We start from the raw sequence: 21,808 nt of genomic DNA on the forward strand, positions 1-21,808 counted from the left end.
AAATTTTTCCTTAATATTATATTTCAAATCAAGTTTCCATTTCCGAATTTCCCCGAAAACTCCCCAATTTTTTGAAACAATCTATCATCCTATTCTCAAAATTGAACTTTCAGAAATATCCCTAATATTCTTCAACGAAATTTTAATTAAATTATTTTTTAAAAAAATACAAAAAAGAAATTCTGAAAAATATGAACAAATAAATCGATATTCTATGAACGAAATTAATCTTTAATTTTAAAATTATCACGTTTTTCCCCCTTTTATAAACGTAATATTTCGCTTAAAATCGAGTTTAATTTTGTTTAAAAGCACACGTAATTATTTTTTAAAGTTATTTTGTTTTAAACTGTAAAACATTTTAAAAAATTCGAGATAAATAAAAAGAAATAATTGATTAATTTTGTCCAAATGTTGATATTTCCGAGAATTTTCTTACCTAAAAATATCCCTAATATCGGAGAAATTCCCTAAAAATTCCCCATGCACATGTCACGTTTCAAACTGCGGTGTCGTAATCGACAAACAAATATCTCATTATTCAATTACGAAATAAAATTTAAATTTCAAAAATTTACAGGGAAAACTCCCCACGAAATTAACATTCCAGACGAAATTTCCCCGATAGCTAACCGGGCAAAAAACGGCCGACTCACTGATTCATTGAAAGAGGGAGGAACTAAAAAATAGCCAGGACCACGTGACGTGTGTTGACAGACGAACGTAATATTGTCACGATCAGGATTAGCGGCGAGCAGCGCCCTCTCTCTCTGGACCTACTTCGCTTCTGATCGATGTAGACGGGGTCATACCACTCAGCAGACGGAAGCCAGGGGAGAGGGATAGTAGCTGATGGGATCGAAGCCTTTGTTCTGCTGTCGAATTGCCAAGGCGTCTCTCGATAATCTGTTGGCTTCCGCCTCGAACGTAATTTTCTAAAAAACCGACTTGGTCGTTCGAGAGAAGAATTTTCGCCTCGTATCTTATTAATTAAACAATGACGTTGATTTCCGATGTGGGGAAAAAAATAAATAAATACTTCCGATACCGATTCGGACTGTAGATAAAAACGGAGCGGCGCGGTCAGACCTCCCACATGGCACTGTGGGCTGTTCGGTGTGAAACAGGTGGTGAATTTCCTGCGATTGTTCTATTCGCCGTGACAAAGAGAGGCTGGGGTCAAAGCAAAGGACACGCCACTCTACAGTTAACCGCTCTCCCCATTCAGAAACTTTACCCAAAATACGTATAGTACTTTTACCTCTCCTTTCTTTTTCACGCGGTTTTTTTTTTCTTTCTTTCTTTTTGTTATAATCGTAAGAGACGAGTGTAGCGATAACGTGTCTGCCCTTTAGAATAACGTGTAAAGTTCAGTCGTGACGTCACTTTCACGTTTATCGTCGGGATTAATCGCGCGGGCGGTCATTTAGCCGGGTCGGCCGTTCGAGCGCTTATTTTCTGATGGAAGCGGGATCCCGATAGGACCCCTGTTTAATTAACACCACCTGCCCGTGACAGGCATCTTAACTTGCGCGTGTGTCTCTAAATAGCGTCGGTGCAAACAATAATAAATCGGTCGATCAACCTTTTTTGATAAACAACTACGGTGGCCGCTCGGTTTCGTTTCTAACGGGATATCGTTCCCGATCTCTCGAAAGAGTTGGACTTTTCCTTTATTTTTTAATATATATACATGTTTTTTTTAAGTTAAATAATACCGTCGGCGTTTTGAAAGGTCTATAAATAGTTTATTTATTGGTAATTTTAGAGTTTGGAATTTTTTCGATCGGACTTTTCAAGGCCGCTGTTTGGGTGAAACTGCCGCTTTTAGTGTTGCGGTGTCTGATTGAACGACTAGAACAAAAATAGGCGATAACTATTAGCAACAGTTGGAGTGTATATACGAAGGTTGGCATGAATCCAATGCGGATGCTAGAAAAGATCAGAGAGGCACAGCCGTCGTCTTCCTGTGCTGCCGACTTTCTTAAAAGCTCTAAAAATATTGTTTTTCAACAAACTGCTTTTGTCCAGTCGTCCATTGTTGATCTTTTCACGTGATAAAACGAGTCAAAAATTCAAGTACGTCTGTTGGATTTTTCTCTTTTTGATTAAGTGGTTATCATTTTTAAATTGGTGACGGATGCTTGGATTTAAAGAGCATAGAAGCTCGTTTTCGGCTAACTTTAGGAGTTTTAAGATTCTCTTCTATCAAAAAAGCGTCCTAGACTATCGTTAATTAAGAAGAGCACTTCTGAATCTCCTTACAATTTAGATGACTTGAACATTATACTAGCTGCCCTCGTTGTTTATAGTACATCAAGCATCTCTCTTAAGAAGCTTTCTACAAAATTGAGACCACGTTCATGCTCGGGTGCGAGCTCTATAGAAACTGTGGATCGTCTTCAAATTGGATTTTTGTGCTTTCCAGTAAGTCTAAGATCCTTCTTTAACAGTTTAAGACAAAATCTGTTCACATCTGTTAACAGGATAAGAAAGGAAAATATCGATGATACCTTCTCAAAAAGTATATTTTCCTTTTTAATATGACCCACATACGATTCATTCGTCTTTCGGTTTCATATGAGGTCTGCAGACAAATATAGTTCAAAATCTAGGTTGTAAATGCGAACCGAGACCCGATATCAAGAGCGTTTCAAAAGGGACGATTTCCCCCTGCAATGTCTGGAAGATAAATAACGAGATAAGATAAAAGAATCTCTAACCAAAATATAGATTATATCCAATATTTTTGAAATTAAGAAACTATAATTTTCGACTTTTTAACTTATTGGAAAAAAATGGAAAAGGGGCAAATTTATTTTTCAGAATTGTTAAAAAAAGAAAAGAAGCGCCAATGATATATTTGGAATATTCAGGAAGGGTGAAAGAGGAATGCAACGAGCTAGAAAAAAGTCGGGCAATCCATAACGAGGCTGGCGTCACCGGAAGTGCCGTGATAAAAATCCGTCCTTTGCTTCCACATCGATTTCTAGGTAGAATCGATCGAAAAAAAGAGGAATTCTTCTTCTTCGTGAAGAGATAACTATAACAGTTTGCCTAATATGCAAGCAGAAATGCCGCAACTGGAAAAACTTGATTAGAAACCGGACCGAAATGAAATTAATCCATCCACTTTGCTTCTTTGGCCCTTTTGCCTATAGGCGCAATCCCAACTGCGCAAATTCCGACCTCATAAAATAACTCTATAAAAACTTTTAATTAAAGGCTACCATTTACCGTAATTTCTCTGGAAATCTGTAGAGGATAGAGCTATATAATATTTAGTAAAGTCTATAAAATTATAGTCAAGAGAATTAATATGGAAGCGATGTGCACAGCTTTCCTCAAGGGCTATAAGTTTAAACAGGAAGAGGTTATATATCGGCTTAAGCTTGAAGATATTATAGGCATTGGCGTTATTTCTACTAAGCGCTTGCGAATTGCCGAATTTATATCCTTCTGATAACGAAAGAAGTAAAAATTCGATAGGTTCTTTCTATATTATGATAAACCCATATATAATTTTGGATGGAGTCCGATGACATGTTAAAAATATTTTGGTCCCAAGGCTCGAGTATTTCATCCTAATTCTGCAAGATGAGTTTAAGCAAGAATAACGGGGGAAAAAAGAGCATGTTTAAGCTTTTTCAGAATGTTTTCTTTAATTAAAATGTTCTTCTGCCGCTTATTAAAAGGCCTAAAAGAAAAATCTATTCTTTAGTCAAAATTGAATAGAGTCAAAAGTTTTAATTAAGCCAAAAGTTTCCATTACTTCAAATTAATAAAAGTCTAAATGTTTGCGAGTTTTTCTTAGCAGAAAAGGTTTTAATTAGGTTAAGAACGTTTTTACGTGTTTTACCCTTGTATAGTATCTTTCTTCTCATCAGAAGTTTTCTGCAACAGATAGAAAGACCTGGCTCTATTCAAAAAACAGCGAATTGCGTTCTCCTAATTAACTGTATAGTTTCGTCTCTATCGACGCAACGCACGTAACGCACTATATCGCAAAATCTTCTCGTCGACCTTTAATTGCACACATATAAGTGTAAGTGCATCCTTTTACAACTGTGCCCACCTGTCGTCGGTCCGTGACTTACATCGTAAAGTCTGGCGCCGACGGTACGCATGTTAGAAACGAAATTTTGTAGAAAAAGTAAAGGAGAAAACTTTTATTCTTGGTTATTTCCCATTAGGCAACTCGGTCAGTCTCTGCTTGGCATCTGCTTTTTGTTTATTTTCCACTAAGAATTGTTTTTATTTGTCCTCCAATGAGCTGATGCCATTACCTTCCAATGAGATAGTTTTGTTGTGCTTCCGTCGAGCGGCATCTTTTGTCTTCCAGTGTACACTTCTTTTCCCTTCAGCAGTTTCTTGATATTCCCCACTAGAGAGAATTCTGGAACTTGTATGAGTTTAAAGAGAGCTCAAAAAAGAAAAGGAGCGGGTGGAGAACGTCATCTTTTTCTTTTAGCCACCCCGAAGTCTTAACGTACTTACAAACGGCCGAACTAGAATTGTAGAGGCATCGGTGCCGTGGGAAAAGCTGTCAGAAAGCTCGGCTATTTATATGCAATTAATAATAGAGCACTCGCGCTTCCTGTGCCCCATATGGAACCAGATCGATAGAAGCTCGGTTCGCGCAGTCTACTCATTCAGACATGACACACAGACAATTTTCTCTATTTCTCTCTTTTTTTTTTAATTCACTTTTTTGGTATCCCGATTCCGAGCGAACACAGAAAAAACATGATAAACATTTAAACACAAGGCAATGATTATCTACAAGCACATAGGAACGTTCAAATGTTATTTTTTTGCGTTTTTCTTTTTTTTTATGTATACACACCAATAGAAATGGGCTTTGGTCGATCAATTTTGGGCACTAAACCACTCTTGGTCCTCCACGTGGTGCTATCGAAGGATAATAGTCTCAATACCCAGGATTTCTCGGATGTTGTTATCCAGCTTGACCACTTCCACGTTTTCTTCCAATTCTGTGGTGACGGGATGTCTTCTACTGGTCAGAAGTTGGCTGCACACAGCATTAAGTTCGAAATGATGCCTGGGAACGGATATAATGTCGATATGAGCGTGATGATTCACGAACTCTTCTCTCTCCATTCCTATCCTGTTTAGAACGTCACTCAGCCTCAACCAGTTACAGGCGCTGAAAATAGAAATAAAAATTGATATAATTAATCACAATTCCAAACAGTTTGCCCCTAATTCTAACTAGCTAGCACTCGTCCTTCCATAATAAATTCAAGCGCACCCAACTGGAGTCTGAATATTCAGACTCAGTTGTACACAGGGATAATATTCGGAGTTGGCAGGAAGCTTTACTAGAAGGAAGAGCCGCTTTACGCGTGTGGGTACAACTAAGTTTACGATACCTGCCACCTCGGCCATGTTGGGTGCTAGGCCTAAGCTAGGGGTGTTTTTTAGGCGGGGCGTACTTACGGCTTGTTCGCGGTGGCAGGCAACTGTAGCCGGTAAGCCGGAAGATGAGGCGCTTCGCTCACCTCGAACAGGAAGTCGATGTCCCCGTCGGCATCGCCCTCAGCATCTGTCGGTACGCCGTCGAAGATGTCGTATCCTATATCGGCTGAATCTGGAAGGGAAAAAAAGAAAAAATTTTAGTTAAAACGTCGTGTGATTAAACGAAGTTCCGCTTAAAACGCGAATGACTAACCTAATTTGATTGAAAATTTATGTAAGTTATCCCGCTAACGATGCCGTCAGCTTCTCCTAAACTAATTCCGATTAAAATTACCACATCTGTTATAGAATTACATACCGAAACCTTCGGAATCTTTCAGCGTGAAGCTATCTCACTAAACAGAATTTACGCAAAACGCATCGTATTTTAGGGCGCTTCAACGTGCTAATTTTAAGTATGACGCCATTTTTGATCCGGTTTTTTAAGTTTTTCTAAGATCATATTTAAACATCGAGTCTTGTATAATTTCCTAATATTTTAAACGTGTGTGTTTAACCTAAATATTTAAAATATATAACACGCGGATATTCTCAGATATACCATATAATTATACTAATAAGGTTTGTTGAGTATGGAGAAAATTAAGAAGTGCGACCTTAACAAAGACCTACTGATCGTCCCGAAATACAGAGAAAAGCAAATAAAGAGGGCACTGATACCTACAATCCCCGTAATGTATATATTCAAGATTTACGAAGGTCCCTGACATCTATAGGAGGCCCTCGAAAATATATTTGTTGGATACCGTGAGGAGGACCCTTGTTAAATAAAGAGAATTCTTATTCTTACTAGACAAAAACTTCGAGGAATCTCAAATGTTCGTGTCTGGTCAAGAATGAGAAAAGTCTGTCTCATGAAATACATTCGACTCCCTTCATTAACACGATCGAAAATCAGTAAATAAGTTATGGATTTCATTGACTCGAATTCACCTTGACATCTATGAAGAGAGCCGAATATAATACATTGCTCATAGTGTTGTTTATTCTTCGTCCTTAACCATACGCAAATATATTATTCTTATGATTTCGAAAAGCTTTTAACTAATTAAAATGCTTGGTAAAATTAGAAATAATTTCATTTTTAAACAATAATATATTACTGGATTCGCGCCTATACGAAACGACATTTAAAACTGTAATTGCTATACAGTAGGCAAGAAATTTTCTATTCTATACGTTTATCTACGATCATTTAGATAATAATCTCTAATAATTTTGACTCATATATAACCTTATAGATGAAATTCTGATAGCAGAAAGGAAATAGATTAATCTGAAAAGCGAAAGTAACGTAATTTGTTACGTCACTTAAAGACGTCTAAAAAGTTTTTGTTAAGTGTTTAGTTGTGTTCTATTTTAGCGAACTTCTCCAAACTTTACCCAATTTTGCTTCGAGGCATAATTGTTATTTTAATTATATTTTCCCAACAAAATTAATTGATATTTTATAAACGACGAGCAATGATATCAAAATAATTTGTCCCACGAAATCACGTAACGATTTCATGGGACAAATTATATTTGAGATAAATCGATGTACTCAATGTTTTAATTTTTTTTATTGGAATAATCACGTGTTTAAATTCGAAATAAAATTATTATTGCTATCGCAGACTCTTCACTTGTAGGCAGTTTAAAAACAGATCTGGCATAAATCAGTGCACTAATTGCCAAGAAAACTTCAGTATTTCAACAAACCAAATGTATTCCCGGGAGGGCGGATCATATTATGGAGGAGTGATGTGGCGTTTTTCTTCAATTCTCCTTTACTTTTATTAAGAAGTATACACTTTTATCTAAAGGCCTATAAGCCTAAAAGAATAGAAGTTTTCTTTCTCTTGTTTATTTAACATACGTTTTACCTCCCTAAAGAATTTCCGAAGTTTAATAATAATAACATTTTGTTATTATCGTTATTTACTTTGTATCAACAATTTTATTATTAAAATTAAAATAATATTATGTTTGGATATTTAATGAGAATTTTCTGAGTGTATCGCGCGAAGACGAGAAAACTCGAGCAGAACGGAACGGTTGGAAAGTGCCTTTCGCTACACGCTTACGCTACGTAAGGAAGCCATTTGTTGCCCAATGTGACCCTAACGATAGACACCTAGCGGATAATCGCATTTAATTTTAAAATTAATTATTATTTTTTTTCCTAATACATAAAGCGGAAAAGATGTGACGGAAATCCTGCGTGATTACGTCACTCACCTAAACAGGATGCAGAACCGGGAAATCTCCATGGTAACAGAGGACGGCCATTATTCTCACCGGTGACATCAGCCAGGAACCCTTCATAAAACCAAAAATAATTTGAGTCACAAAATGAATTCGTACATTTTCAACAGGTAGTTTATTAAAAACTTATTTAAAATAATAATAATTTATTACTTATTTACTATTTATTTACAAAATTTTGTTCCGTGAACGGAATTCATATTTTACCGCCCGCTAAGCGGAATTTGGTTCCGTTTCCTACTGTAAAATACCGCGTATTGGGTCGAAGGCCATTTAAACCACGTGATGTTCGGCACTCCCTCTCCTGTTCTCTTCGGTTAAAGTTTAATCCCGGGTCTTTTGCACACTTTAGCGAAAAAATAGAAAATTTGGTCACGGGAAGAAGCAACAATGCCAGATCGATGGCTTTTTGCCAGCTGGTCATTGTATGCTATTACGTGAACGAACCGGCACCCGGAATCGGGAATCACGTGAGGATTATTATATACAGGAAGCAGGATTTGAACCGATCTTTAACATTTTAGGGAAAGGAGAGAATTTAGTCACGGAAGAATCTAACAATGATAGGTCGTGTGATCCACGTTATTTGTCGGCTTCTAAAATTACGAAGCGAAGTTCTATATATCATTACTGTACCAATCAGTGATCGATTTGCGAGTCGAACATTACCGGCGCGGAGAATTTATATCCAATTTAGAAGCGGCATGTAAACAGCCTACACAAATACGTCAAACGTATAACAGGAAAGAAAAAGGAAAAAATAATTTAATGACCAAACTACGATCGGTCACGCGACTAAACTTTAACCGGATTCCCCCAAAGCCACACGTGAATTCGATAGAACGCTATGTACCGCTAATTCACCGTTTTGTCTATTTAATTTCCTCGAACTTACCTTGAAGGAATTCGGCCATGATAGGACTCCTCGCTAATTTTAGAGGCGTTAATCCTGAATAAGTAACGATGGTCGGATCCGCACCGTAAGAAAGCACCAATCTGACCACTTCTACATTTCCGCCCTCGATGGCATCGTGTAATGGCCTACGTGAGATAAACAAGGTGGAAAAATTCTAAAAAATTAAACTGCATACAAGCAAAAGAGCAAGATAGATATGCCTATTTGTAATTTACCTAATGCCTCCTGCAGCGCTGGCATTAACGTCAGCTCCGTATTGCAGTAGAGCCCGTGCAATCTCCAGATTACCTCGGGCGCAACACTCGTGAAGAGGGGTGTAACCGGCGTTGTCTCGAATATTTACATCGCAATAATTAGTGTCAAGGCAGTAGGCAACAACATCCTAAAAATAAGGTTTGGTGTAAAGCACTATATCGGAATTTTTCCATTATTTTATCTTTTTTTTTTAATGAGGAAAGATGAGTTACTTACGGTATAACCAAGACGAGCTGCTCTGTGCAATATGGTCTCTCCCAAGGCTTTGTTTACCATTAACCTTTTCATTTCGGGTGGTACTCCGCTGGTTGTGTCCGAAAGTACCTGTAAATAATTCATTTTTTAAGTTTAAGATAATACATAGACAAGTCTGTCTAATCTTATATGGTTTAATCGGTTTAGAGCCGGTTGGGAAACTTTATATTCTTTCTCAGCTGCACATCTTAAGCATTCATGACAATGTGATTACATTCGAATAAAATATATAGTCTATTTTAGCGTTTATCAATCTCCGAACCATTTTTAAGTTCCTCTCGCCGGTGATGGATAAAAGTAAGCGGAGTTTATATAAAATTTTAATCTGTAGAAGAACAATTCATTAGACCAATTTAATTCAAAAGCTCGATTAATTTTGTAATTGTAAACACTAATGCACTATCGACAATTATTTATTTATTTAAAACACGTCATTAGTCATTTCTGAAAACTTTACAGCCCTGTAATTAGGGCCGATTTATATTAGGATACGTTGAAAATCTGATGATAAAATAAGTTCAGCGTACGCGTTCGCATAAAAGAAAAATTGTTATTTAGATAGTTATCAATTATTAAACATAAATATTACGGTAAAAGTTTATAAGCCTTCGAGCTTCTGCATCTATTAAACCCTAGGCCTTTTCATCTTTCAACCCTTTTTAAAATTCTGACGTAAAATGCACATCTGTGCGGGTGACCGCGCTACGTACCATAGACCAATGCCAAAATCGCATTTTTTATACCACCAGATGTCGCCGTCGCTAGAATTTATTATGTAAATATCCTATTCCCCGCGATGCCCTAGAAGGTTAGGTGTAAACTTTAGGACGCTCTCTGGAGGGATCTAAAGGGAATCTTTACTCGTGATGTTAAGCCACACAACTTAAAAGCAACCGATCGGATTTCAAAGAAAATTATCTCACGTATTAACAGCCTAAACGATACTATTTTTCTATATTTTTATTAGATTCTCATTGTCAGTTGAGCTAGCGGAGCGCGGTTTCTCCAAGAGTGTCGGTCCGCGAGTTTCGAGAAAGCGGGACAAAATCACAATTCTTTCACCATCTAAGAATTCTTTCGGTGAATAATTTTAAATTTACTCGCCATTTAACACATTTCTGCTGCGGCATCTAACGATGTGCAGTTTAAACAATCTTTTCAGAAGAATGTCATTTCTACCCGCACCCGCATCGTCTAATGAACTACTTTAAAATTCTCTCTTCGATTATGTTAGAAATTAGCATAGGAAAAAATGTCACTTCTCTTTAGAGAAAATATTATTTTATGAAAATAATTCTGCAGGCAATTTCGAAAAAAAAAGTGACTTTTCCTCTTATAATTCTTTCCCATCTGACTCTTTCGTTAGAACATTTTATTTTAAAACAAACAGGTCTGATATACCTTGGACGAATTTTCATTCTCCCATGAGGGAATAGGAGGCATTCTAATGGAGGGTCGAGGCCTCCTCTTGCGCTTTATCATCATATCCAGCCCTGACTTCAATCTTCGGCGCTTAATTACTTGACAGTTATACATGCCTAATAGCCTCTTCTCCTTCCAAACAGACTCGGCATGAGGCATTGACCTCTCTTCGATCTCACTTTTACCTTCTTGCGAATCGCCTTCGGATGGACGGTATATCCTCGTCAACAGACGCTTCCGTAGACGTCCTTTACTTAACTTTTTGTCGCCGCGAACGATTTCATCATACAAGAACTGTTTATACTTCCTAGACAACAATTTATACAAACTCGTTCTCCTGTAATCTTTCAGACCTAAAATCTGTAAAAAAGAAAGTATAGAGCCCCTTAACGAAACTTCGCATATTTTATAATAGCGCCGACTAGCGTGAAAAGAGAAGGTAGAGGCTGCGATCCATCAATGACAAACCGCATGCCCGACACCGTGTTATCAAACAGTTCCCCGCTGACATCAAAGACGGCACTTACCCTTCGGGACTTGTTACGGAGAGACTTGGCGATTTTAACCACAACAGACGCATTTCTGTGAAGATATTCAGCTTGGTCATCCTGAAGTGTCCTCTGTTGCAAATAAAGAAAGAAAACAACAAACATAAGTGTTTTCACTTTTTTCGAACCTTCTCTATTGTTACATCTAGCCTAGAGGGTCTCTACCTCTTAACGACAACTCCATATAATTATAGAGTTTTTCCAGAAATTTGGAAAAGATGGGTAAGAGCATCGACGGGCCTCCTAATTTATAGTCCGAAACCCATCATAAAGCTGGACACCAGCTAGACAGCCGTTCGATCTCCGGGAATCCATAGATAGCGTATCGAATCGTTACGATATAATTTTTGCACGAATCCCGTTTAGATTGCTCATTACAAAAAGCTCCTCTCATCTAGTTTCGCGCGCCAAGGACCGATAACATTTATTAATAAGGGTGGAGAAATTAAACTAGGAACAAATATTAAAATGGAAGCTCAAAAAGCAAATTCAGCGGGAAGTCTTTTACACGCCGATGCTATAGTGTGAAAAGACGGCAAAGAAAGAAAGAAAAAAAAAACGGAGAAACTTTCCGCCTCCCTCCACTTGAAAGACGAAGTAAAACTTAGTGGCTTCCCCCTCTCCGCGTTCATCTCCAGCGACAGCGTTGGTGAGCGAGAGAGCCCGATCGATGGCAAACGATTCATGGAACGTCGGAGCCGAGGGCGCGAGTCTCTCTCTCTCCCCATCTATACAAACCTGCGGAGCCTGGTACCACTTTTACTCAGCCTCGCCCATTGATTTCCGATGGGGGAGGAGAAAGTGTGTTTGCACTCGGAGTGCGAGCTTTTCCCCGTCATCTGCTTCTAGCAAAGTATACGGAAAGCCGCACGCCAGACTTAAATCTAGTCTGTAATGGGGACGGAGTTTTATTACGGTTGGGGTGGCAACTACTTAAATTTTAGGGCGCTCCAAATGGACAGCTTTCACTTTATTCCTTCCTTCGCTTTACGGGGCAGCCACCGCCAAATTTTGATTTTGATCCATTACAAATTTTGATCACGTTACGAGAATTCTCGACGTCGTTACGGATATTACGCATTTTGTGTCGATATAAAATAGCGTAGTAAAAATGGAGTTATATAAAAAGCATTACCAAGGAAGGCGGATATTTCTGAATAAATTAAAATTTTCTCTGCCGTTCGGGTCATGTCCTTTGGCCAACAATACTCGGTCATTCAGACGACAACGAATTATAAAATATATATATATATGTTAAGGCGTTAATATTATATACCGGTATTAATTAATTAACCAGATGACATATTTTTTATATTTAAATAAATATATAATATATTTTAATAATTTATTTGGAAAAATTGAAAAATTATAATGGCGACGACGCTCGGAAACGAAAACGAAAGACAAAGAGAACGAACGGCGAGCGGCGGGACGAGAATAAAAGGTCGGGACGAACGACTTGCGGGGAGACTGACGTCACGACACAATCGAACTCCGGAACGAACAACTTCGATGCTTCCGGAAAAAGAAAAAGAAAAAATGTCGAGCAGACTCGTTTCGCTTCGTGATCACGCGTGCGAAAACTGATACTAGCTGATTGGTCGGTTTCGAGATTGACGTGAATCACGTGTTACGAGCCGAAAGATAATTTCAAGCCTAAAGTTGCCGAGACGAAGGGGGGTGAACGAGTGTAGAATACGTTGAATACAAAGGTTCTCACCTGCAAAACTTGGCCGTTGTCCTGGTTCGCTTCTTTAACATTGACGCACGCGTTATCGGAATTCTTCAAGTCTTGCGGTAACTCGTTAGAAAAAGGAAGTCTGTATTCTGCTTGTTTGTTCTGTTCCGTTAATAAGTTCTGTAAGACAGTTCGATTGACGTCCTTTTGCGAATCTTCATTTCGATGAGATTGTTGCACCACCTGAGCGATGTCGAATGGTCTGATTTTAGGTTCGAAAGCAATGTCTTTGCGTTCCGAACTTATTTTATCGGCAAAGTAGTGAGGAGTGGGAACGATGCACGGAACGTGCTCCATCAGTTTAGTGGGGTTGTTGGAGGTAGAGAAACCCATTTCGTTCACCAAATGTTGTGCTGTGTAGACGTTGTGAACGATGTCGTTGGATGAGGGATGAAATTGCGGCTGGGTGATAAGTGCGGTAGGGGTTGGTACATGTGAGGTGACGGAGGCTGATGACGATACGGCAATTAAGGGAGGCGGACTCAGCGGGGTTGTTGATTTCGGTAGAGAGACGCTGACTGAGCTCTCGGAAACCACCGCTTCCAGTCTGGGCATTTTGCTGGCGGGGGCTTCATCCGCGTGATGAGACTTGTGGCGGTTTCCTTTACTGCCATCCTTGATCACCGGTGTAGTCCTCGATGAGTTTTCTTCAATGATTATAACATCGTGGTCGTGCCTGTGATTAGAGGAGGCCGGGTGACTTTTGCGATCGTCCCTCTTTTCACAAGGAGTAGTTCGTTCTTTCTCTTTTTCCGGCTCCTTCTCCTGCTTCTGTGAAGATTCCTTTTTCGCGCTTTCTTTAATTTGCGCAACATCTTTTTTCTTGGGTACGGTGAACGGTGTTGTTGTGGCGAGAGGAACCAAACTTTTGGGGAATGGCACTGTCGGGATTGCGCCCCATAAGGGAGAAGGCTGAAACAATCCTGGAACAGAATCGTCTCTCTGGAGGCCCTCCCCTAAGGTAGGGCAATAGGGATTGACGGCAGCGAAACGGAGATCAGCAGGGTTCGGCCGTGCGCCGAGTAATGAGAGCCCTGGAGTCAGAAGGTCACAAGTACCGGCGCACAATTTTCCGCCAGTCGGATCCTTGGTGAGACAATTCACTCCGCCTCGGGCAGTGCACAGTGCTGACTGAGAAGGACCCTGAACACAACATCCACAGGGAACAGTTGCACAACAATTAGTGGGACACTTTGCCTGTTGAACGTGCTGTTCTCTCAACCTTTGTAAATGTTCGGCAAATCGCGCGGCCTCTAGACTTCCATTCAAATATAGAGGCTTATCGGCAGCGTTCGGCGTACGAAGTGATGTAAAAGCTCCTTTCTCCGGCCTACCCACTTCAGACAACAGATCTGGGTAGAGGGGGTAGGCAGGCAGTCCCAAGGGTGCGGCAAGTGTCGGCGTGAACAATGCTCGTTCCCGCTGTCCGTTTGCCCTTAGATGGAGGGGCAACGACACGGGATCGAAGAAAGAGATGGGTTGGGACGGGTTGCGTGGTGCACTGCAAACAGAAGTTTGATCTAAGCATCGTTCTCTTTGTTGCTGCTGAAGAAAGCTATTCATTAGGGCATGGTTGCCGTACGTCGGCGATGCCACCGTCGAGACTGGAGTCCGATCTAAACAAAAAGGGTTAGGTGTCGTACCTATCTGCGGCACCAAAGTGGGTGTAGAGTGTCCACATAATCCGCTGGCATCCGTACGGAAAGCGGGCAGTCTAAAGAGCGACGGATCAAAAAACGACGACACACTCGAAGGTGGTAGATGTCGTGTCATGCCTGGAAGGGCCTGAGAGACTAACCCTGCGGCAAGTTTCCGGTGTTCCAACATCAAGATTTCGGCTTCCGTGTCGCTTCCAGTAGTTGGATCCGGTGTTTGACGAACGTTCTTGTTGGACAAGTCCAAAGGGTTTTCGCCCCGCTCACTGCGGCAACCAGGTGTCACTACCGCTGTTTCGTATGGTCGAAGGGTAGAGAACAGACTGGTATAGTACATGGCTGACAGGTCAACGCCCCCTGTAAAGAAAAACACAATTAGTCGGCTCACATCTTAAAGCGCGCGCTTACTCTGCGCTACATAGAATATATAATTCGATCTATCAGATACCGACCCTGCCGAGTCTTAAATGGAACCGGGTACTGAAACGCTATTAATCATTTGCAGGCTGGACGCTAACGATAAAAAAGACGGCCGAAATTGGCGGAAAAGATAAAAATAACGTCACCAACCTGGATTATCCATAGGATGAAAGCGTGGACGCTTCTCCGCTCGCGTCATACTCGGCTCTGGGTGTGTTTGTGCAAACCGCGGGCCGGCTGGTGTGACGTGAGGTCCCGTCATCCTTCACGGCCCACACCTCGGCGGCACTCCCCTTTACCCCCCAGGAGGGGAGAAGGGAAGAGACTTGTCGGTCGGGAGCAGCCGACCGTAGAGCGGTTATCTCCAGACAGGCTTCCCGCGTCACATGCTATAGGCTCAAGGGAGTCAGAGACAAAGGAAGTAGCTCGGGGTCGAAGTACGTGCCTTCTGGGCTTAGTTTAGAGTCCTAAAAAATGCCACCATGTATGTAAAGCTGTATTTGGTAATGGTCAGTGATTCGCGTCAATAACCCGGCCCGTGCAACCACCCCCATAGTCCAGTTTATTACCGGCCGTCTCGCCTTTTCTCTCTCTCCATTTCCGCTCCCGTTTGTTAAGTCACCCGACTTCCTTCCATGAAATATTTGCACCGGAAACCGTAGAGCCAGACAACTCAGCTCCTGTTTCCTGCAGATATTCCAACGCGAATACGGTTACGTTCACCGATTCTTCGGTACGGGTAACATTATAAAGCGCGCGGGCACGACACGCTTCGCAGACACCAAAGACGTAACAGGTACGCGGTGACGCAACCAGGCGCGTGCAGGAAATGTTCCGAGTTCGTACACCGTATTACAACGACACCCTCCTTGGGTCACGGGATTCGTCCAGACAAAAAACGTTTCCGTCGGACCGACGGTCTTTACAAATGATTCAGAAACCCGGTACGGAGCGTAATACGAGGATAAATGCTTGAAATTCGAGACTCTGTCTGTGGAAATCGGAGTAGCAAGCTGACAAACAAATTTTTCTTTAAAAGACACGTTTTAGAAAAATATTTTCCACTCGGTAATAGTTAAATCGTTAGGCGTAGTAGATTTATGGCGGTTTCTTTGCAGGCAAATTTCATAAGTCGTAGCAGAGTTTCGGCTCAGAAACGCCGCAGTCGTCCGTTGAACCGTATTGGGTACGTTGTGCCGAGCCTATGTAACGACGGTCGGAGAGTTGCAGCAGACGGCGCCATTAGAAAGGTAATCACGTGTGCTTTGGTCGGTCTCCGAGTGATTAGCTTCGACCCGCTGTGAAATTTTCACCGCTTCTCCTTATATGGGGAAGAGGGGAGGGGATTAACACACGCCAACTACAGTCCAATCCTCAATACCTTAATCTTCGCAGACTGACGCATGCGAAAGAAAAATAAAACCGCGTAGAAGTCAAAATTATTCCAAAATGCCGCATTTCTGTTTTTACTGCTTCTCTTTTTTCATTGCTCCAGGGCTAAAAGAGCCGAAAGAGTCTACTCAATAATGATGCATTTCCCTAGACGGAACGGTTTAATGAAACTCGGCATTTTCTATGTAATCCTCATTTAAAATGCCGAGATATTCACTGAAGTTTAAATTGTTCCGCTCTCGAATTTTTATCGGAAAATTCTAAAATTAAAATTTCTACGAATTTAAAAATCGTCCAACGAATAATTTCGGGTAACGATAATTACTCCGAGTTTTTATTTCGGCTTATAATGGCTCTTAAGGTACGGAGCAAATTTAAATTATGCCAATCGCACGGCGTTTAATAAATATATTCTCCTCCTGATTGGGCGCTTATTTAAATTTTCAAATTTTGACTTTTAAATCACAATTAAAAATTTACAATTGTCTTCGAAATTCCCTCAAATTTTACACTCTTTCAATATTTCCGTATTCGAAATGTATTAAAAATACGCAATTCGTTTTCCTCTTCCGGAGACTCGGAAACGTTCCAACGGATGTGACATCATAAAATACAGTACTGTACATTCAGTAGGTTTTACCCGGGGGAAAATTAGAAAGTTTAAAATGATCCAAAATATCTATAAAATCTTAATAACAATATTTTAAAGCGTTTGATCATATTACGCTGCGGAAACCCGAAAGAACGACCCAAAAACGAAATGCGTGGAGTGGCCGCGTGAGGAATTTTAGAAAGACTCCGAGCTACAAAAAGAATGCTAAAAAAGAGAGATCAAGACGCCAAAAAAGCATCCAAACAATCACAAATTCTTCGAAAGAATTTGGATAACCGGCAATATATATTTTCTTCTTCTACTTCTTCTTTCCCCGTTTTAAAAATGGTGAAAATTGTTAGAGCGCGGAGAATATATGTGTAAAAAGACGGAATAAATGAGAAACCCCGAAAATGACGTTTATATAATTTCCAAACATCGAAAATAGCGAGAGAAACTTTAGTAAAACTTCAAAAACCGAGCCGACAGCATCGAGCCGATAAGAAAGACGGCAGAAGCGGCAGCTTTATCCGACCATCACCTTTGCATTCCGTTCAGCAAAGCAGATAGTCGATACCTTCGCCGCCGTCATGTCGGTCCTTGGCCAAAATTTTGTTCTAAATAATTTTCCTTTCCTTCTTTTTTCCTACGGCAAACTTTCTCAAATCGGGTTAACATGAACATGCCGCATGTTCTTATTGATTCCCCCCAACCTTTCGTCGGGCAGCGGAGAGAGAGGAGGGGGAGGAAAGCTTGGCGGATGCCGTGATAGGGCGCACTTAACGGTAGACAGGAGTCCGTCTGTGTTCGCCAGTGCACGCCTCCCGCAGCCAACTCACAAACTTAATGTGTTGGTTAACCGAACCGAAATGCACGAATATCGACTGCCTCCGTCCAAAATGCATCCTATTTTGGATTCCGTCTCGTCGTACTTCGCTCCGTCTTTAAAGCTCTCGCTCCTCTTTAAAAAAATAGAAATCGAACGCACGCCTTTAGAATATCCTTCTTCGCGGGACGTCGCCGCTTCGCCAGCAAAATTTATTATTCTACATTTCTTTTTTATTTTTAAGTGGAGAATTTTGTTTCGCTTAGGCCTATGATTTAATTCCAATCGAATTTAATATATATTTCTTTATTTTTTCCCTCTTAATTTTACATACAACGAATTTTAATTACAATAGTTTCGGGTCTTACAGTTTAAACTTATCAATAATTCAGATAAAATCTAGAATATAGAAATTTAATTATTTGAATAATTCTAATCGATTAAAATTTATGAATCGTAATCCGGTTATAATAAAGTGTTTTATTCGATTTGCGTGTTTTTAACGTGAAATTTGAGCTGTCTTCTCGTTAAAATTTTCAATTCGGGTTTCTTTCTCGATGATTCTCGTTGTCGTTTCTAATAAAATTTCACAATCTCGGTCATTTCGAAAATTAATTTCGACTAATCGAGCATTTTTAGAGTGACATTTATTTATCATTTGTCCATTTATAATCGTTTTAACGGGTGAGTTTAACGGTGATTGGTTAATTATCAAAATGACCTCGGAAAGGCGCAGATACACCTGTTACCATCGTAAAACACTCGGAATCGTAAAAAAGTGGATTGAATGATATTTTATGCTAACGTGTACTATCCGTTGTACATTCTCCGTGAAAAATTAACAAAATTAAGACGTTCCGAATAATTTTTTAAAACAACTAAAACCGGATGTAGAGATGGTTATTAATGAGGTCAAGAACCTTTGATGGAAGAAAACGCCTGAAACGTACGGCGTAACGCATTTGGGTGTTTATGTGTAAACCGTGCCATCCACCTCTAGTTACACGCACTCATTTCGGATCGTGTTACTTTATCTTTCTGATTAGACCCACTACCTGGAAGATTAGGATGATTAGTTAGTGGCCCGACCAAGATTTCTTTTTACATAATGGCGCAGATTTATATTTCGTACATTCCCGGGACGATAAAAAATAAAAATAAAAACTAATTCTGTCTGTGGTCCGATCCTGCTTACGCAATTTGGCTTCACCGCCAAACGTATAAGGTCTTCCACTTCTGACTCTCCGACAAAATTATGAGCCCTTCCTGCTCGTCTGCCAATTCCGAGGTCTTCCCACTTTTCGGTACTCTTGCCAAATTGTACGATCTTCACACTCTTGCCAATTTTACGAGATTTGCCCCATTTTTGGCTTCCGACTGGAACGTCGGGTCACGAACCAAGTTAAATACTTAATTGATAAGTTATGGGTTCTTTGTAATTGGTGTGGACCTCCGAATTCCCATTAGAAAACTCCGACAATGGGTGACCTTCGAAACGTTCAAAGCGATCGCATTTTCTCACGCCTAAATGCGACGATCCCCTAAAACGGACCGGAACAAATTTGGATCTCAGTCAACGAAATCTCAAAGGACCGTGGGCCTTAACCGTATTATCCACTTTCCCTTTAATTTAGCCCTTTGCCAGTGTCTAAATGTAAGCCCATAAGGGGATTAAAAATCTAAAATTGTGCGATCGATCAATAAGCTCGTTGCTGATCAATAATATAGGCTAGGCCTGCTTATAGACGTCGTCTAGACGGCATAATCTATAGGCCTAGGGAGGAAAGCTAGTCGGTGCGTTTAAGGGCCGCCTATTTTGGGGATAATAACTTATTAAAAACTTCGGCTTACGTCAGCCGTACAGACGGGAAAATTCACCTTCTATAGCAGTCTAGACTCTATAATTTTTTTAAAATACGCATTTCTAAATATATCCGGCGGACTAAACTATATATTTTTAGAGTTTAATATAAATTATTTCGGGAATTGTTCACGAAAATTCACTTTAAAAAATTGAGACAGCGAAATTTATTATCGCGCGTTAGAAGTATCGGAGTTACCGTAGGGAAAGTTTTCGTTAATCGTGAGTTCGGTGGCTTTGTGAGAAAGTGTAAAGAGACGAAATCGTCGAAACGACCGAGCGAAAAATAGCAGGAAAGACATAAACCCCGATAAAAGAATACTTATAAAAATAAAAATACAAAAAAAAACAAGTAAAAAAAGTTCGAGCGTATTCCGTCCGGCAGCCCGCTGACGTGAATGCAGACCATAAAATCCATTCGTGAGTTTTTCTGGAAAGAATCCATCTGGATAATTCGGGCTAGTTAGGCGGGAAAAAGAATCGGCCGTCGGCCCCAAAATTCTATCCCCCGAGCCCCCCTTTGGCGTCAGCCGGGGTCAAACGACACGGTCCTGCGAACTCGGCAGTCTAACGAATGCTAGCCGCCGGTTTTAACACAGACGACGATGAAAGGAAAGCCAGACGCGTGCAAACGACAGGAAGCGAGAAGAGGACTAGCCAGGGAACATCGACGGGGTGTCACGGACTGGGAACTCGCTCAACCCTTTCAATGGCTCATTAATTTCCAGCGTTGGAAGTCGGCGAAGACGTGACACACGTCGGTGGCACTTCGCAATTTGCTTAAATAGAACCGGCTTCCCCGTAAGGGATCTCCGAATCGAACGGCATCCGAGGAACCGACCCCTCCGAAAAAAATAATAATAATTAAAAAAAATGGAATATTTCCTTGCTAGAAAACCAATTAGCTGTTATAAAATAATTTTAATAAAAGCTAAAATTTGATTAGAGGTCTTTTATCCTTAATTACGAAACGGAAACGCGTCGGCAAAGCCAAAGAAACGTTCTAGAGTTTCGGAAAAATTACGGCGGGAGAAGATTAGTTTCCGCTCTTACGTCATAACTCGGAGAGGAGGACGAAAAAGGAGACGGAAACGGTAAAAACGTAGGCGACGGACCAGACGGAAAAGGGGACTTTTCCGATAGTTTCGGCGCCACCCATCCCGGACGCAGCCCCGGATTGTCCGCTCCGCGATTTAACGGAGAAAAATGAAAAAGAAAGAAGAAGAAAAAAAAGAAAATCGTACACGCGGCGAAAAGTAAGGTTAGCAATTACCTGTCAAGACAGAGTCGACAACGTAACGATCCGGCAAAACTTTCTCCACTTAAGACCCGACGATAAACAGTGGAAACGGCAGCACACTCCGCCGAGAGAAACCGCGATAGAGCCAGGCCGCATTAACAAGTACGAGACACGTGGACGCTCTGCCAACACACGGCCGCCGTGTAGCAGTAGCGGCCCCAATTAACAGTCTCACGCAACTTCTACACCCGGTACGACGTAAAGCCGCCAGAAAAAAGAAAAAAAAAACAAAATAAAGCGCCACTCACCCAGTCATGTCGTTGGCTTGCACGGACCATAAGTGTGCAAGGGTGGCGTTACCTCGGCAAAAATTCGGTAGGTCGAGTCGGGGGCTACAAAGTGCCGTGCGACCGGACTGGTCCGGTCTGTGTTACGCTTCTAGCCGACGGATGTTCGGCAGGTCTTTCCGCTTGGTCGACGCCTACAACACTGGGACGGACAGCGCCGGCGCAGGATCCCTTATCGTTCTCTGGCTGGCGGCTTGCCTTTGTTCCGGCTGGCTGCCGCTACGAAGCGATTACCATCATTACTGCACTGCACGACTCCGTGACACGAGACCGCACCCACTGGGCCGGAGGGGAGTCCGCCGAAGTCGGATGGGCACGTCTAAAGTTGCGCTTTGCCATCCGGTCCGGTCAAAACAAACGGGGCAATGTACCTGGACTTCGTAACTTTGCCTTATTTGATTACCGTCTTTCTGTAAAATAAAAACGCGACCGGGGGGATGCACAGCTGGTGTGTGTTGCGCGCTGGCGTTGAGTGCTCGAGTGTCGGGTGCCTCTCGCGTTGTCTTCGTAGGTGGCCTTCGGAGTGTGAATAGTCTTGCGGCGGCATGAAGCAGAAGCCAGAATGTGAGAAGGGTTGCACCGGGAATGTCACTTT

The 21,808-nt window shown here is 41.1% G+C and overlaps 1 protein-coding gene across 4 annotated transcripts; it reads right to left on the reverse strand.

The window, feature by feature from the left end:
• Nucleotides 1–4,668: 4,668 nt before the first annotated feature.
• Nucleotides 4,669–21,451, reverse strand: LOC136976471 (uncharacterized). Of its 4 annotated transcripts, none has more exons than XM_067271761.1 (10): nt 21,175–21,451; nt 12,863–14,892; nt 11,122–11,214; nt 10,574–10,954; nt 9,134–9,241; nt 8,878–9,044; nt 8,642–8,787; nt 7,720–7,800; nt 5,461–5,611; nt 4,669–5,167 (listed from the first exon to the last, which is right to left on the reverse strand). In XM_067271761.1, the coding sequence occupies exons 2-10, from the start codon at nt 14,870–14,872 to the stop codon at nt 4,912–4,914; spliced, it is 3,393 nt and encodes a 1,130-aa protein (XP_067127862.1). In that variant the 5' UTR covers nt 14,873–14,892; nt 21,175–21,451; the 3' UTR covers nt 4,669–4,911. The 4 variants fall into 4 exon arrangements, with proteins under 4 accessions (XP_067127862.1, XP_067127863.1, XP_067127861.1 ...); XM_067271762.1 differs by lacking the exon at nt 21,175–21,451 and adding an exon at nt 20,900–21,086; XM_067271760.1 differs by lacking the exon at nt 21,175–21,451 and adding an exon at nt 15,106–16,720.
• Nucleotides 21,452–21,808: the final 357 nt, after the last annotated feature.

Source organism: Centruroides vittatus, unplaced genomic scaffold, assembly GCF_030686945.1.
Source record: "Centruroides vittatus isolate TY-2023 unplaced genomic scaffold, ASM3068694v2 contig_400, whole genome shotgun sequence".
Classification (NCBI taxonomy): Eukaryota; Metazoa; Arthropoda; class Arachnida; order Scorpiones; family Buthidae; genus Centruroides; species Centruroides vittatus.

Excerpts from the sequence above, each read along its gene's own strand:
- LOC136976471 (XM_067271760.1), bottom strand. The coding sequence starts at position 15,217 with ATGACGGGACCTCACGTCACACCAGCCGGCCCGCGGTTTGCACAAACA. Across the intron at positions 9,045-9,133 it reads CAGCTCGTCTTGGTTATACC|GATGTTGTTGCCTACTGCCT; the intron begins GTAAGTAACTCA and ends CCTTATTTTTAG. Across the intron at positions 7,801-8,641 it reads CATGGCCGAATTCCTTCAAG|GGTTCCTGGCTGATGTCACC; the intron begins GTAAGTTCGAGG and ends GGTTTTATGAAG.